Source organism: Astyanax mexicanus, chromosome 21, assembly GCF_023375975.1.
Source record: "Astyanax mexicanus isolate ESR-SI-001 chromosome 21, AstMex3_surface, whole genome shotgun sequence".
NCBI lineage: Eukaryota > Metazoa > Chordata > Actinopteri > Characiformes > Acestrorhamphidae > Astyanax > Astyanax mexicanus.
Genome location: NC_064428.1, coordinates 3,244,869 through 3,259,031, shown reverse-complemented (window position 1 = coordinate 3,259,031; position 14,163 = coordinate 3,244,869). Strand labels below are relative to the sequence as shown.

At 37.3% G+C, this 14,163-nt stretch overlaps 1 protein-coding gene across 10 annotated transcripts in view; it reads right to left on the bottom strand.

The window, feature by feature from the left end:
* The window catches only part of dmd (dystrophin), a 256,466-nt gene that overhangs the window by 152,434 nt on the left and 89,869 nt on the right, over positions 1-14,163 (bottom strand). For 9 of the 10 annotated variants that reach the window (XR_007428168.1, XM_022674758.2, XM_049469991.1 and 6 more), the window contains exons 55-62: positions 7,373-7,562; positions 5,886-6,058; positions 4,154-4,310; positions 3,429-3,546; positions 2,411-2,667; positions 1,001-1,147; positions 554-632; positions 404-464 (exon numbers count right to left, since the gene is read on the bottom strand). Coding sequence is in view for 9 of the 10 variants with exons in the window: in XM_022674758.2 (XP_022530479.2) it covers positions 404-464; positions 554-632; positions 1,001-1,147; positions 2,411-2,667; positions 3,429-3,546; positions 4,154-4,310; positions 5,886-6,058; positions 7,373-7,562 (1,182 nt within the window). In the remaining variant the exon portion in view is untranslated. Of the gene's footprint in view, positions 1-403; positions 465-553; positions 633-1,000; positions 1,148-2,410; positions 2,668-3,428; positions 3,547-4,153; positions 4,311-5,885; positions 6,059-6,557; positions 6,651-7,372; positions 7,563-14,163 lie in introns of those variants that run through there. The other variant, XM_049469996.1, reaches the window with a different exon arrangement.

Genomic DNA, 14,163 nt, shown 5'->3' with positions numbered 1-14,163 from the left:
GCATATATGTATACAGGCACTGTATGGCAACTTGGAGCACATTTGTCCATAGATGTTGCAGCTGGGCCTGTAGATCCTGCGCACTCATAGGTTACCTAAGATGGCAACCCAGCTGGTCCAATCAATGATCAATGATCAATGATCTCTCTTAAAGAGGTATACTACCTAAGAGTAGCCCCTCAAAGTCTTTTTACAAGGCAGTGGAAGCACTTTTATGTTCTCTTGTGGTAAAATACAGTGTCTAATTACACAATCCAGCAATCATTTATTTACATATCTGTATCTGTCTGAGACATAACTGCATGCCACGTTTTACAGCAATCCAGGGGAAGTTATGTTATTTTTGTCAATGAGTGTATTAGAATGTTACTGTAATGAAAGAAGTGATATTAGGACTACTCACTTTATATAGTAGGGGACATTGTTGGGAGAAACAGAGCGTTCAAAAGGACTTTGAACAGAGGCTGTAATGAGAACACAAACAATTACTCCTGTAGTACATTGGTTTTGTGGCTACAGTATCAAAACGTAGTATGTCACAATTACCACATACCTTGTAAGAAATTTTGAGAATGAGGTCCTAAGTCTCTGTGGGCCTCTGTAAGATGTGTCAGATACCCTTCAATAGAAATCTAATCAAAGACATCAGCGAGATTTTAAGAATTCAGTAACTGTTGCAGGGAAAAAACATCAGTAGACACATGTTAAGGAAACTAAGCATATTTGGAACAGGCACATCACATTCAATCACGTGTAACACAGATGATTTTACAGAACATTCTAACTTTAGGTAATTCTTGTAATGATACCTACCTTACTTGCTATACTATCACTGAGGGTATTATTTTGTGTTACAACTGACAGTATGAAATGTATAAAAACAGAGGTGGTTCTATTATTTTCTGACACCAAAGTGACCCAAAAATATGTTTCCTAATCCAAATTAATTTTCTTCAAATAACTGTACTGTTCCCCCAAAATATAGCAGTATAATCTGTACCTGCAGCAGTCTCCATCGCGTATTGAGGTCATCAATTCTGTTCAGGTTGTCGTGTGAGAGCTGAATACCAGGACTTCTGAATGTAGAAGCAAGTGTGTTGACTTGGTTTACATATTCCTGAATGGGAGCTATCTCTTCCTGAAACGCCTGTTGAATTAGAAAAAGCTTAATTAGTTTAAAACCAAATACAATAAAAGTAACCTATCGCTATTAAACTCATCTATCATCCTTCATTTAAACTCAGAATACATCCAGCATCTGAGCATTATAACCACGGAAAATAAAAAATAGTGTATAAAAATAAAACTAGGAAAAAAACGAAGGGCTTCGAATCAGCAGAAAAAAACTATAATAATTCAACATTAAATAATAAACACAATGTGACAAGCTAAACCAAGCTTGTAAGGGATGTCCAGTAAACACACAGGCACCAATCACCTCTCAGTGCAAATCACTAATAATTGATATGACTTTAAATATATTGCTGGTGTGCTAGATAAACTAGTGTGTTGCATTTTTTTCAGTTAATGGGTAACAAGATATGATTTACACTAACAACAGGGCTGCCACAAAAATGTGCACTTTCAGATCTATTTAAACCAATTTAGACCAACCACACCGTGCAAGAGAGAGGGCCCTATTTAAGCGATCTATAGGGAAGCCATGCAGCGCTTAGCCTGATTTAGGGCGTCAGTGTGTCATCCTGCGCAGCTAGAAATGCACAAAAGGCTTGTACCAATGCTCTTAATTAATCACAGGTGTTTTAGGTGTAGCGTGAAATACAACAATCAGCACGTCACTCGACATTTCCTTTAAGAGCCAGGTCAGCTCTGACTTTGGCACATAGCTATTTGAGAAGCGCTTCTTTGCTTCTCAGCAGGGGAAACTGCTCTTTCATTCTGTTTATTGCTGATGTAAAATTTTGCACAGCTGGCAACAGGCATGCACTGTGGGTTTGTGCACTGCTGTGTCCATGTGTGTAACAAAGGGGTGTATACAAATTGGGGCAGCTGTTGACAATACACTGCAAGATAGCAATGAACATCTGACTATTGACTGTTGTCTTGGTCAGTGGCGCACCTGTGTTTTTTGTTGACAAGATAGCAATACACCAGAACGGTACCTAAATACACCTTAGTTCTTGCTATTTACACCTTTTCTATTTATACAACACAGACACAAGGTTTGAAAATAAGACTGTTGGCTAGGTGTGAAATAGGGCCCTGAGACACAGATTCTATAAATATAATGAACGATGAATGAAAGTGAATATTTCTTATGTTTAACACTGTAGAACATTTTGCATGTTCTACAGAGAAGAGAACTAAAGAGAACAATGACAATAAGTGTGATTTACTTTCTGCCATTAGAAATCAAGCCCTAGAAACAAAGAAAAATCAAATAGTGTACCTTAACAGTGTCCATTTGTTTGCTCAGGTTGTCAATAAGTATGTCTCCAACTGGATCCCATGAGTCCTTTATCATCTCAGCCTGCTGAAGCTTGAAATCTAACTGATCCTGTGCATCTTGAAGTTCCATCAGTCTCTCCAAAGCCAACTCCAGCTGTTGCTGCCAATCAACAGCAGCTATGCCCAGCTCCCTCCACTGTGTCGTCACATCTTCTGCCTCCTTGCGCAGAATGCGCTCCACATTTTGAACTCTTTCTTCTAAGAGGACATTAGGGGAACAAATAAACAGTAAAAAAAACTGACAACAAAGGAATTATTGTAAAAAATATGATGGATGAACCCTTACTGGACTAACATGCTTTTTAATTTTAACAAACAAAATACCCCAGTAATAATATATAAAATAGAACTAGACAGATACTGAACCTACCAGTTGCTATAGGGCAGTGGTGGATGAGTGGTTAGAGTATAAGGCTAAACCCCTAAACTCTCAGGATGCCCACCACTCTGGGCATGTGTGCTTTTTCAACCAGTTTTGAAAGAACATGTTTACATAAAAAAAATATATACAGCTAAAGCTCACAGATAAACGATTGTTAAGAAAGTAACAGTGCCAGAAGAAAGTCTGCCAACAGTTTACAATTTTATGTACGTCTGCGTCCATTTGAGCTTTAGTGTGATTAGATCGTCAGTCCTAAAATTATATAAAGAGGGCACAATAATACAAATGATGCAGAAACATTCTTCATTAATGCAGCAAAATAATCCAGCATTATGTATCTCGGTGTGTGAGCTGATCAATAAAATATTCATTTAAATGTAATTTGAGGAACTAGATAATTTAAAACAAGTAGGATATACAACTTCTATAAAAATGTATATAATATTACACAAAATATTATAAATGATAATACTTGAATCTAGAGTAGAACTGTATTTTAGCAAAAGTTGAAATATTTAAAAGGCAAAGATCATAAATAAATAAAGAGTGGGAAACCTTTTTTTTTTCATGAACATACCTCTCTGACCAGGCCTCTGTTTAGCTTCTTCACTCGGCATCTCTTTCAGGAAACTCTTCACACTCTCAAGAGCTCCACTGATCGATGGCTCTTTAGTGCTCAGCTCCCTCCTAAAGGCCTGTGACAAAATGCTAAGCAGTAGTTATTGGAAATCTCTGTAATGTTCATCAGACATAATGTTCAGTACTCAATGAGAATAAATAAACATATTAACATAAACTAATTCAATTAGGCCTCAGTGTTCTAAAAAATAATAAGTGTTAAATTAAATAATAATTAAATAATAGTGATAAATAATAATAATCATTTAAAATCAACGGTGGAAAGAAGTGGTAAACAAAAGGCTTTCCTAAACCTGCTACTGGGAACATTGATTATTTTTTCCTGAATTATAAAGCATTATATCTACATATGTACATATTGTAAAGCACTGTTCAAAAGCCTTTTATATTCAATGTAAAGTAAATCATTTTTGTTATTAAAATTAACTTGTATAACAATTATTTTAAATAATAAATAAAACAAATAAAATAAAAACAATAATGTTTGTTTTACGTATGTGCTAACAAATGCCCTTTATTTAATTAATTAGGTGAGCTGCCTCACTTTATTACTCTTTCAAACCACACATATTACTCCTTAAAATAAAAAGCAGAAAACATAGAAACAGACTGTTTTAACAAGATCTTTTTTAAGCCTTTGAAAAATAAGCATGGGTGTTTAACCTTATGTGTGATCAGCTGCTGATGCACAGTTGCTACATCCCCCCCCACTGGTTTCTGCTGGTCCAGCTCCTCCTTCTTAAACTGGAGCCAGTGAAGCAGCTCTTGCAAGGACATGTGAAAGTGCTTCCACTGCTCAATACTGGCATCCAAGTGAGGCCTGAGGAGGTAAAATAAAATCTTTTAAACATGAAATAAATACAACATATTGCTAAACGTATCCTGTGCTGGCCTGCATTGTGTTTGGAGATATAAGGTTTGGAAGGAGCTGCTCGGCCATGGTTTCCAGCAGCTTCGTTCCACTGTGTGAAAATACTACTGGCAGCTGGCTGTGGAACAGTAGTTTAGTAGTGGGGACACTTCATGACCGTTGCTGCATCCTATCATGGTACTTCGCTGGAGTTCACTGAGCTCTTGAGAGACACTGTATTTTTGTCTGTATTTTGAGGTACACTGTTATACAGGCTGCACACTGTCTACTTTACATTGTTTCAAAGTGTCATATCTTCAGTGTTGTCCCATGAAAAGATATCCCGTATTTTCTGGACTATAAGACGCACTGGCATTACCACTAGCCGCTAAATACAGCGCTAGCTCTTTTGCCGTTCAGAGGCAAGTATATTGGACTGTAGTCTGCGGGCACCCAGCCTTAGTGCTGGAGAAACTTTACTGAAAACCCTCACATGCTCATTTGACTTTAAAAGAAAAAAGATTTTTTTAAGAATTACAATTTTGTTTACTTAGGCACTTTCCCCGGCTTCCCCATTAGAGGGGAAGCGTGGCCACATCCTTGCTCACTTTAATGTAGGCATCCTTACTAGTGTCACTTAGTGTCTTATAATCCATTGCCCCCTGAAAATAGACATTCATTGATGGTGCGCCTTATAATTCGAAAAATACGGTAAAAGAATATTTTGAGAAATGTGAGGGATGTACTTACTTTTGTGAGATACTGATTGTGGGATTGTTTTACAGAACAATATTAGGATGGTTTTTAAAAGGGCTGTTGTGCAACACACACACAACGCAGAAGAGGACTAAATGATTATTACATTTGAGAATTATAACACTATATTAAACCAAGGATGCAGAGATATGAATTTACTCATAGGTAATAATAACAGTTTGTTGTTGCTTCCAATATTTATAAAGACTGCAAAATAAAAAATCTATAGTTCATTGCAATTCATTACATAAAGAAAGATGTGTTACTTTCAGAATATGGTCCTAAGGGGGTGCAAATCTTACAGACCATAATCAATAACACTGGCAATAAATCCTATTGATCCCATTTTTTGAAAGATAAAATGCAATGCACAGCTCGAAAGGTTATGTGTCATCAGTGACAAAGGCTCATCATGCTGAGGAACTAAGATACTATTAGAATGCCATTTAAAGTTAAAAATAATGTTCCTGTTTGCCTTTTTTATTTATCTTGGGTAACAGGACACTAAACAAAACTAACCGACAAGGTCAGAATTCAGGTATTTCGTAATAATGGTCCATGATGAAATTATGCTAAAATATATGATTTATTAACTGAAAAATGACTGTTCAATAGAAGAGTAACACAATCAGTTATCTCTTTAAAACATATGTAAAGCCACACTTTAAAGAGAACCAATGTGCTATATATTAATAATTTAACACAGTAGAATGAATGCATGTTATCACTTATAAAGATATGAGGCAAATAAAACACAAATAAAGAAATGAATAAATAAATAGGTCTTACCTGACACTAATGACTTTTTGGTTCAGTTCTTGCCATCTCTGTCCCATGTTGTGAAGTCGTTTCTGAAGCACTACTGCATTTTCTGTACCTTCCAGAGACGCCACTATACGCTGTCCATTTTCATCTAATGAATGGTAAGTGTCTGTGTGGGCATCAATCTCCCTCTGGAGGTCCTGTGGAGATCGTGAAGAGTTTCTCTTTAGAAAGCATTTTCTTTCCTGTAGTGTTTAATGTCGTAAAAAACTCTACAAAATACATACACAGACTCAAATTGCAAATAATATAGTCATCGCAAAAAGCCTTAATCATTTCATTTACTTTAGGGCCATATCACCCACCCATATCCATTATATACAGCTGAATCTTTTAGTTAATGGTTTCCCTGTAAAGTAAAAAATGTTTTTAGAAATAAAAAAACCCTTTCCTCAAAACTGACTTTTTCAAAGTTGTGTTTACTAAGATAAATATAATATTACATTTGGAAAACCTTTTTAAAAATAAAAAGCTTTAAAAATTTATGTTAAAGAACACAATTACTTTTATTCTTTAAACTGGTCATCATTATTTTTTTAATACATACATACATAAAAAAAATCTGTATGTAATTTTACAGTATCCAAATTAAATGACACAAACTAAAGCAGTAGAAAGAGAGAACAGTAAAGCTCCGACCTTAATGTGATATGTCTTCCTGTGTAACATTTCCACAGAGCGAGAGACTGATCAGATGAAAACAGTATGAGAAGACACTTGTTTTCGCTGACGTGTGTAAAGAGAATAGCAGACGGGCGGAGTGAGAGACAGTGAGCAGCGGGAAAAGGTATTTTACTGCCGTGTGTTTGGAGGCTATAGAAGGCAGTTGAAAAGGCACACTGGAGCTGTTGTTCCCGGGCAGTGTGGGCACTGCTGCTGGGGAACGGGTCAGTGCTGGTTTCTGAGAGAACAGTAGCTTCCCTTTAGGTCCCACAAGTTAGTCTGCCTCTTCATATTTAACTGTTTCTGTGTGCTGCTGCCAAATCACATATCTGCAATTCCAGTTAGTCCATGATGACCCACACAAAGAGCTTTTTAAAATTCCTCCTACTAACATGAAGATGTGGCTTATAATAAGCTACATTTGCTTAAATTCAGCTTTGCTGGGGTAAAATGGTAATAGGATTTTATGGACAAAAGTATTTTTATAACTTATTTTAGTAACCTACTGTTTAGTTACTAAATCTGTTTTATGTGTTTTATATTATGTTGCCTAAGTGTACTTTACAGTACTCATTTTATTTTTATCCCAAAGTGCATCAAACTAAGAAGCCTAAGAAAATGATATTTATATTGATTGAAGCTAGATTTACTATGATGTCTAACTGTTGTGCGACAGGGAGCTCAGCTCCTGAACTGATTTCTTGTATGTTCTTCTATCTGCATTCTGATATGCAGTTACCCTTTCTGACCTTTTTGACTTAAATGGGCAAATCTAAAGCCAGTGTACTCACCTGCCATTGCTCTAATACGCGGCGGGCTGTAGCTGGGTTCTCCAGAAGACGCTCTTTGTATGTGGCATCTTGCAGGACGTTGGCTGTAGTTTCTGCCTCAGTTAACCAATTCATAAACTTTTCCAGGTCAATCTGAAAGTGTTGAAGCTGCCGTAGTCTAGCCTCCAGGTCTGTCTCTGAATCCCCTACCCTACACACAAATCAATTTCACATAACTCATTATTCAGTTCAAACTCAACCTACTTCACATGTCCCAATACTCTGTATCAAATACTGATTTGAGTAGGCCTAGTTTCCTCCCACTTCAGAGTAGCGAACATTTGGATTTCATTAATGTCTAAAACTGTACAAAAGAAACACGTTTTTTCCAAAATAATCAAATGCATCACAATGACTGAAATATTATGTAATTACTATTGTTAAAGCCCAATTGCAAATATATGTCCATTTACTTTAATGCTTTATATTTTATTTTGGATACACTACATTGCATATTTTATGAATATAAAAAGCACTTTCAAATAATGATTTTATTTATTAAGGCGAAAAACTACCCAAAACAATCTGGGTCCATGTGAAAAAGTAAATTAACTGATTAATCACACTTTTTCTAAAGCTGAGTTCAATTTCACTACTAACCACAACGAGACCTGATTACTGCCAGACCTGTAGAATCAAGAAATCACTTAAATACAACCTTTCTGACAACATGAACCAGTTAAAGGTTCTTAAAAAGCAAGACATTAAGACATTATGAACCTTAATAACAGATGAGAAAGCAAAGTCATTGATCATCTATCAGTCTGGAAAATGTTACAAAGTCATTTCTAAAGCTTTGAGACTCCAGCAGACCTATTATTCAGAAATGGAGAAAACATGGAACGCTGGTGAACCTTCTTAGGAGTGACCAGCTTACCAAAATGTTCAAAAGGGCATGGACACTAATCCAGGAGGTCACAAAAGAACCCAGCACAACATTTAAATAACTGCAGGTCTCACTCACCTCAGTTAAGGTCAGTGGTAATGATTTAATAATAAGAAAGAGACTGGGTGAAAATGGTCTCTGTAGTTGAGTTCCAAGATAAAAAAAACACTGTTGACCAAAAAGAACACAACGACCCAACTCACATTTACCAACAATCATCTTAATGATCCCAGAACTTTGGGTAAATATTCTGTGGTCTGTAATGACAAAAGTGGAACTTTTAGGAAGGCGTGTTTCAGTGTAAAACTATCACATGATTTCAGAAAAAGAACATCATACTGGACGTAAAACATGGTGGTGGTAGTGTGATGGTCTGGGGCTTGAGGAACAGCTGAGAAACAGCTTCATTCCAGAAGCTGTAAGACTCTTAAACTCCACCTAAACAACACACTGCACTGTTTACAGAACACTTTACACTCAGACACTTTCATTTTTCACTTTCATGCTACTTCCCTACTCCTTTATAATATTATGTGTTTTTATCTTATCTATTATATTATTGTGTTTTTATTCTATTTTATTTTGTCTTTATATTTATGTGTTTTAAAAATGCTCTTTGGGTGTAAACTGGAATGTGAGAATACAATTTCGTTCCACCTCACGTACCTCATGTGATGTGAATTAAAATAAATTCTCCGTGAATCCTTGAGGTTTTGGAGTGGCCTGATTGAGATGCTGTGGAGGATCAGGCTGTTTATGCTGTAAATCCTCTAATGTGTCTGAATTAAAACAATTCTGTAAAGAAGAGTGGAGCAAAATTCCTCCACAGAGATGTGAATGACTCGTCGCCAGTTATTGGTAAAGCTCAACTGCAGTTGATGCCACCAAGATTGGCACAACCAAGCTAATAGGTTTATGAGCAAATACATTTTTACACAGGGCCAGGTTGGTTTGGATAGTTTTTTTTTTCTTTCATAAATAAAATTATCATTCAAAATGTGCTTTTTTCTATTTAATCAGGTTATCTTTGTCTGATATTAAAATTTGTTTGATAATCAGAAAAATATCAGACCAAAAATGACAAAAACGCAAGGTGTTTCCACACTCTCTGCTCGGGATTCCTCCCACAGTCCAAAGACGACACGTTCGCTCTAACTGGAACTTGATTGAAATTGCCCCTAGGTGTGAGTGTGTGGGTGACTGTGTCTGTCTGCCCTGCGATGGACTGGCAGTGTTTCCTGCCCAATGCCAGCTGGGATAGGCTCCAAACCCACAACCACCCCATTAAAAAGAATTTCAAAGACATTTTTTTTTTACTCCGAAGTCAAAAGTGTAGATACACTTCATTAGTATGTGGCACCATTTCTCTTAAACTGTATGACTTTGGTCAAACATTTTGGATATCCTTCCACAAGCTTCTGACAAAGACCAAGGACAACAACATGCCCTAAATCAAGCTGCTTGATCCATAATTGACCGATGCGCTATATATTGCTAAAATAGGGCCCAGAGTGTCATAACTCTTAATAAGATCCGGTTCACTCCTCATGTTTAAACAGTGCTTCGCTGGACTGCATGATTCAGCTCCTTCTATAAGATGTTTAATGAGATTTAGATCAGAGCTCACAGAAAGCCACTCAGAAGGATCCACTGCTTTGCTTTTAGACATTCTTGGATGTTTTTAGCTGTGTGTTTTGGGTCATTATCCTGTTGGAGGAGGGTTTACCTGTGACTAAGGCAAAGCTTTCTGACTATGGGCAGCACACCTAACTCCAGAACACCCTTATAGTCTTGAGATTTAATTTTAAGACACCCTGTGCCAGATGCAGCAAATCAGCCCTAAAATATAACCAAGTTTCTCCATGTTTTACAATGTTCTTTTCTTTGTCTGTTTCTTTTTTGTCTGTAAACATTAAGCTGATGAACAGATGGGACTTGCCAAATGGCTCCAGATTTGTTTCATCTTTCCAAAGGGAGGGTGGCTGCAGTCCTGTAGACCTTACATTTCTGAAATAGATTTGCAGCTGTAGAAACAAAAACATCAAGCTGCTTGGAGATGGTCCTATAGCCTTTACCTGTATCACTAATTTTCTATTTAATCTCCTGAGGCAGCTCTTTCCGTACACGTTTCACCATTTAAATATTGTAGGCAGACTGACTGACTACAAGTTTGAAGTCACTTGTTATATCAATTATAGGACACACCTTAGTTTACCATGTCCCTAGGGTATAATAATTGTGTTGAACCATAATTCAAAAGCAATACAGGACTTACTTTAATTGATTCTTACCATTTTTATCACTGTATTTCTATAATTACAGACTGTTTTCCTGTACCTGTTTCTTTATATACTTTATTACACTTCTTTTGCCCTGTTCTTCAATGCTCAGGACCCCACAGTACCACCACAGAGCAGCTATTATTGTTTGGCTGGTGGGTAATTCTCCGCACTGCAGTGACTCTGAAATGGTGGTGGTGAAATGTTAGTGTGTGTTGTGCTGCTATGATCGGATTAGATACTGAATGTAAGGTGAAAATGTAAAGTGGCTGCAAATTAATAAAAATTTACAAACTTAAAAACTATATCTTTAATCGATGTAAAATGTTATTTTCGTGTGCAAACTCTTGATACAGTTCACTGTGTTTTCTGGTGTGGTGTAGAAGACAAAGCCTGGACAAAGAACAGTTAAACCAAACGACGCGAGGAGGCGTGTTCTGGAATGTGGACAAGGCAGAACAAGCAGAAAAGGGCTATGTTTGTCTCTTCATTGTTGGTGGGGGAGGTAGGCAGACACTGCACATTTTGCACAGATTCACAGATTATATACAGATAATACCAATCCAGTAGCTATCAGTTTCTGAGAAACAATCCAGGAATTTAACATTTTTAACTGATGTTAAAAATCTGAGACCTCAAATTTTGACAAATTCCACTTTTTTGTTCTTGGCCATCGTCCAATCAGTCAAGTTTGCTAATGCTGACCTTACACCAAACGATTTTCAAGCGATTTCTCTGTCGCAGACAAATTTCCAGAGTCAGGATAGAACTACAGGAGTCTTGCTAGAGTGAAGACGTGGTCGTGTCATCTCAATCATTCAGTCTTTTTCTTGTCCTGCGTTCAGATAAAATCAACTGTGTTTAATATTATTGACTTGGCTCACGCAAATTGTGACGCAAACAATGTCAACAACCAATAGGAGAGAGAGCTACGGGAAGCTGCAACAAGATGAGACTCCGGTGATGGCTCGGAAACCACGGTTCTCCTGGAGTGAACAAAAGGAGGAGAAACTGGTGGAGCTGTTGAGTGAGCAAGAGTGTCTCTTTGACATGTCTTCCCATTTTTACATTTATATACAGTACTGTACAAAAGTTTCAGGCACCAAAGTAGGGGTGCACGATATTGGAAAAATTTGACATCACCTTGTTTTTTTTGTTTTTTTTTTCAAATAACTATAACCCACATTACTGCTGGTGCTGGTGTAGCTGGTCTGTCAGTGTATCCAGGGTGGTGTTGGTGTTAAAGCTCATACTGATAGAGTAGTGTGTAGAACAGTTAAACACGCCATTATCAGCGCTCTCAGCTACTCAGGTAAAACGTGTTACAGAGTTTAAAGCTGGTTCTGGGTAATTCTGCACTGTTGGGTCAGAGAGGGCAGTTAGATCATGAGTTAGATCAGCTGGGTGTAAATATACGCTGTAAACATACGAGTTCACTGGTGTTGCGGAAACAGTCCCCTCCAGATCTCTGAACTAGTGCGAAATAAAAAGCAGACATGCGCAGACTCGCTGTGTGACGTCAGCGTTTTCAGAAAGCTCAGTTTTCCCCGTCCGGGGTCTGAATGTAGCGGACCACACAGAAAGAGGGTGGGGCCGCTTCTGTCCTATATCCTGATTGGTTCAGTCCACTGTCTATATTGAAGATGGGAAAATGGGCCGCCCTGTCTAAATTGTGGGCTGGTCTCTTAGGGAAAAAAAAGGGAGGAAAAAAAAAATCCAAGAGCATCGGCCTCTGAGGACCAAGCAAACGCCCGGTACGCCAGATTACCAGTGCAGCCCTGCTTGAAGGTATGCAACAGCTTTCTGCACAGTTACAAACTCTAGGTGCTGCTGCTGCTGCTGTGTCTGTACCACCTCCTGTAACTCCTTCAAGCTATTTTTTTTCGGTTAGTAAACCAGATAAATTTGATGGATCTCCTGATTTGTGTAAAGGCTTCTAGCTACAGTGCTCGATTTTTTTTTGTAATTCTTCACCCAGTTCTGATAAGGTTCAGATGGCATTTATGGTATCACGTATGACTGATAAAGCGCTGGATTGGGCTACCGCTGTTTGGCCTACACTTTGATCTCTAGTTGATCTCTAAAATTCGTTGAGGCAGCCGCTCTGTAGCAAATTACGCACTTGAATTTCGTACTCCCGCAGCCAGCAGTGGTTGGAATGAACATTGTTGTCGGTCCTGCGTTTTCGTTTCTCAGTCCACAGCCCTTGTTTATTTCTTTGTTTATTCCCTTGTTTATTTCTTGTTCATGTTCCTTGTTTCTTTTCTCAGTTACCCTAGCCGTTTGTTTCTCCAAGTCTCTCGTTTGTTTTGGTTTGTTTCTTTGTTCCTTTGATTGTTGATTTGTTTATGGGTCAATGACGTATAAGGATTTTCAACATGCCAATTTTAAAACACAAAAAATAAGAGTATCTGTTGCAATTGTACATAAACTCATATTAAAATAATACCATTAACTTCAGCATACAGTATCAATAGTTAATATTTCAGCAACAGAAAATGGATACTTTATTTTAAATTTAATACAGTTACTGTTATTATAGGTTACACCATGTGATGAGTGGTCGCTCCAAATGAAAAAGTATTGTATCATTACTATTAAACTATTAAAAGAGATTAATAAACAATAAATTCAACAAAATAAATAAATACAAAAATAGAATTCCATACAAAACCAGAATTGTTTTCTAAATTCTTTTCCCAATTTCTCCCTAATTTACATGACCAATTACCCAACTCACTCATTCAGACTTCCTCTATCACTAGTGATTCCCCCCAACACCAGGAGGATGAAGACTAGCAGACGCCTCCTCCGATACATGTGAAGTCAGACTCCACCTCTTTTTAAACTGCTGCTGATGCAGCATTTTTTGAGTAGCATCACAGCGCTAGCGCTCGGAGGAAAGCGCAGCGACTTATGATACATCAGCTCACAGACGCAGCCTTGTGCGCTTTGTAAGTGCAGCGAACATTATGGCTTTGATAAGAACATTTACTTCTAGAATTGAATAAACAGGTTTGAGGGTGCATTGTGTCAGTACCTATGTAACTATGTTGGAGAAAGCTTTCTAAAAGTTACTAGATGTTCTCAATTGTTACAATAGTTTTTTTGCTTGTTTCTGGTTGCACTTTAACCACTAAGGGGGAACAAAATAAATACAAACTTATTTTAAACCTTTTCTTCATCATCATCTTATCATCTGTAGTTTAATTTTTTGTTTTTAAAATCGAATAAAACATATTTTTGGGTCCATATTGCCCAGCTCTACACCTCCCTATAGCTAATTTGTGCAGCATCTGAAGACAAAACCTGGTGAATTTAAAGGTGCCCCTAACAGTTGTTAATTTGCCTGGAATCTTTACATCATATTTCTGAACTCTCTCAATAGCAAGTAATAGTGGACCCTGATTTTTTGGCCAGCATCTCATACAAGTGTACTTGCTGCAGGATTAGAATTATGGCCAGCGGATTTTACTTTGCTTCACAGCGGCATCTGGTAAAATAGATTCACAGTTGTAAAGAAATACATAAAAGTTAAAAGACATGCTTACTATTTTTTTTGCATTTTTATAATTATATTTTACAAA